The sequence below is a fragment of the Antrostomus carolinensis genome, unplaced genomic scaffold (genome assembly GCF_000700745.2).
Source record: "Antrostomus carolinensis isolate BGI_N321 unplaced genomic scaffold, ASM70074v2 scaffold12824, whole genome shotgun sequence".
Taxonomy (NCBI): domain Eukaryota; kingdom Metazoa; phylum Chordata; class Aves; order Caprimulgiformes; family Caprimulgidae; genus Antrostomus; species Antrostomus carolinensis.
Window position 1 is genome coordinate 20,816 of NW_010312866.1, and position 3,928 is coordinate 24,743.

Below are 3,928 nucleotides of genomic sequence, written 5' to 3' on the forward strand. Positions count from 1 at the left end.
TGGGAAAGTCCTCTGAAGTGCAGATGGACGTGCTGATGTGCAACACAGCTAAGCATGCCCACATCCCTTTACTAATATTAAGAAAGTAAAGCATCAGCAACTCCTAGTAGGGAGAATTTACTTTTCCAGAGGACCTATGCTAGAGTAATTGCATCAAATACACGTCTGGGCACATGTGGTTTGGGGTGTATCCACACTGCTGTGTTGCCAGCAAATTCCACATGAGCTTGAGCATAGATACCCATCTCGGACAGCAATGAGATTTTTGCAATGGAGGTGATCACACAAGCAGGGAAGACTGACATCAAAAACCACTTCAATCACCCCAGCAAAAGCGTATCTGCAGATGTAATCAGAGCCTTCAGTGCTATCTCCAAGCACAGCTGTGACAAAAGGACACGTTTGTGGGAATGGTTCCAAGAAGTGATGATTGCCCAAAAGACAAGAGAAGCTCTCAACACCTCACAGGACTGAATTTTCTGTATCTTCAGCAGTCAAACAGTAACTCATCAGATCCACCTCTCACTTTCTGAGAATAGCAAAAACATTTTTCCTTTCTTTGAAATAGGCATAAGCAGATTTGGGAACAACTGTCGCGCTCAGGACTTACCTTCCTGTGAGTTTCATTAGCTCATAACCAATAAAAGACCCGGTCCTTGACAAAACCCCATTTTATATGCAGTGTTTCTATTACAGGCATGTCTTAATCACAGTAAAAGATCTTTTGCATCACGGAGCTTTATTTTTCACTGTATGAGATTATGAGCACACCTCTTGTAACAGTTTTGCTGATTGGTAACAAGTCCTCATGCATGTCTTTTTAAGAGAACAGGTAATTGTAGAATTAATTTCTACTTACCAGGATATTATGACCACGAACATTCCTCCACTTAGTCACTGGTTCTGTCAAAACCTCGTTAAAAAGAATTACTCCATGTTAAACATGTTTTAGATTCAAAATACATAACTTGACCCTACAAGTCTACAACTATTTTTAATGAATACTCGTTCCGTAAGTCAGAGTATTCGGGACTTCTATTGGAAAGCTCACCCCTCTTTCAAAACCAGCACTGAATCCTGTTTTACAAAAGGTAATAATCAACACTGTTAAAAATAGAGAAATATAATTCATATAATTCCCCAACATCTTTTTAGCATTTTTAAACTTGTCAAAATAAAACACTGGATTGATTAGCTAACCAGCCTGGATATAATTTCACTTTTTTGAGTCAAAATCAATACGATGTCAGGGAAAGAATGGCTTAGCAGAGTACTGACTGCATTTCAATGACCTGCTCATTCCCTCACAAATTAATTTCTCAGAGAGAAACACTTGTCAGCAAAGGAAGAGAGGATCAGAAAGCTACTGTATTACTTTTATTTTTGTGATCTAACAAACAAAAAGGATTCAAAACTTCTACGAAATTAATCAGAAAAGCTTCTACCCTGGATAGGTAAAATCACAAGAGATTTATCTGGTTCAAACAGGGTCTAAAACTCCAATGACACTGGAGAGCCAGGCCTAAGAGCATCTGATAAGCCTGGGCGGTTAACGAGCTTTTTAAAAAATGCTGCACTACATGCAAATGAAAGTTTGCTTTCCTTTGGGTTAATAGTTACCATAAGGATCATTCCTGTTAAAATACCAAAGAGCATCTGGCAACCCAGCATTTCTATGAGGAATCCTAAGACTCATTCTCAAATGTGTTCCCAGGTCTGCCAGGAAAAGTATGAACACCTGATGTACACAAAAGCAACTGCTCACTGAGGTTTGATCTGGATTTTGTTTCAAATACAGTAAGCCTGCCCTTCCCCTAATCTTGTTCTAAGCAGTATGAAATCAAATACCGTAACAGTCTCAGAAATCCCCAGGCACAATTCTAACAGATTTTTCATTTTTTTAAAAAAGCCATCCATTTACTGGGGTCTCAGTTACATGACATCAGTATTTTTACATCATTACTTCTTTCTCTTTACTTTGCTGATTACAAGATACATCTAAGATTTAAGTGACATCAAGGAGCAGACAGGCATGCCCAAACATGCCCAGCCCATGTGGGCTGCTGTTACTTTACAGAGATACAAACTCTCATCCACAGTTTTTACTGATATTTTGGCACCCAGTACTTTAGTACATATGATCTACATTTCTCTTCTAGAATTTGACTATAAATAGTTGGGGAAAGGGGGGCTAAATATGTACATCAGTAAGTGCACTGGCTCACAACCTGCCGCTCCTTTCTCATTAGCCTAAGAAAGGACAACACTTCTAAGCTAACTGTCAGTTTTGTCAAGACAAGCAACTGCTTACTGATGTAAATAAAGATGAAGAAACGTACATCCAGTACCTCAATGCTGGTAGTTTGTGCAAAATAATCCAGGCACGTTGTTTTTCCACTTGCAATGTTCCCCTCGATACATATCTGATGAAGAACAGTATCACCATTAAGAACTGTGCTATCGCATGGTAGCCAACAGCATATATGAAAATATACTCTTTCCATAGCAAGCATACTATTTCCTTACAACATAAACAGATTATTTTACAGGAAGACACTTGGGGATGTTTGGATTTTGTGATTCCCCAAAAACCACCACTTTTTCTCTCCCTGACATACATTTACCAACCATCTCCTTACCAGGCAAGGGGCAGCCTTACCGCGGGTACCCTGCAGAGCCACTGCCTGCCCGTGCCTCCAGCTGCCCGTCCCCTTCCCATGGCCCACAAGAGCTTCAGAGGGTCACCTGCAGCTGCTGCTCCTCCACACATCTGCCACAACTCACCTCAGAGTCTTCAACTTAACTTGCAACTTAAAATAAATGCCAACTGAATAACAATTAAGTATCCATTAAATAGATAGTGTAAACCTTAAGATGCATTAAGTTTTTATTTTCAGAAATCTGCACAATTAAAATAAACTAAGATAATTTTGTTTCAGTTTTCTTAAAATAATTTATAGCTTAAAATAATGAGATTCCAAATACAGCAGTGAGCACTAGAATTTACAAAAGGAAAAAAAAACCAACAACAAAAACCCCAAACCTCACAGACAGGGTTGTATGGGGCAACTGCAGTGCTCCACAGGCAGCACTGGCCCCAGACTGACACCTGTACCTACAGCACTTGCACAAATTCCTCACAATTTCATTGCAATTTACAGAACTAGATGAGTGTGGCTTTGCACTAAGACCCAGTAATGGACCCACCACCTGTACAGCCCTCAGTAAAACAGCCACGTCCAATGGTTAATTATACACATACACTCAGACCACAATAAAATAAGAGGCTGTGGGATTCACATGGCTTTCTGAACAAAATGCAAATACTTACAACTGTCTTTCTACCATCTTCTTTTATCAGATGTTTATCTAGAATGGAAACAAACAAGAATTACAACCAAGAACTTACAGTGACACTGAGCCTCTTAATGTCAGCCCCTCCACAAAGTCTGTAGGTTCTCTATTGTCCAATATGAGTATTTGCTAAATTACCAATCTTTTCAGGTTTTAGGTAATCGCTGGGTCACGTAACAGACCCACTGTGGCACACACTGACACAGCTTTAGCTTAAGTTCTCTGCTGTCCTTGACACTACAAAGAGTAAAGCAGTGACAGCCCACAATCTCAGCAGATACTGGTCACCCTTACTGCTCCTCAGCCACCGTCACTGCGGGGAAACGAATTTTGGAAAGGCCACCAGGGTGCAATGCCACCGACTTCACAGGCCCGGCTACCGAGCTGGGGAGGGCTGAAGATTCTACAGCATCCCCCAGACAAGCCATTTAGATGTCCTGTATCTCAAAACTGCGTGTCTGGAACTTGTGCAAACAACGGCAGGACCACGAGACCCTTCACAAAACAAACAGAACGGGCCGGGAACCTCGGCCCCGGCACAAGGCAAACCCTGACGGGGGGAGCGGGCCAGGGA

The 3,928-nt window shown here is 41.1% G+C and overlaps 1 protein-coding gene across 1 annotated transcript in view; it reads right to left on the reverse strand.

Moving 5' to 3' along the window:
* TK2 (thymidine kinase 2) overlaps positions 1-2,421 on the reverse strand; it is a 12,457-nt gene extending 10,036 nt beyond the window's left edge. Inside the window, 3 exon segments of the mRNA XM_029084785.1 lie at positions 860-913; positions 2,349-2,381; positions 2,383-2,421. Of these exon segments, the coding sequence (XP_028940618.1) occupies positions 860-913; positions 2,349-2,381; positions 2,383-2,421 (126 nt within the window).
* Between the last annotated feature and the right edge of the window lie 1,507 nt (positions 2,422-3,928).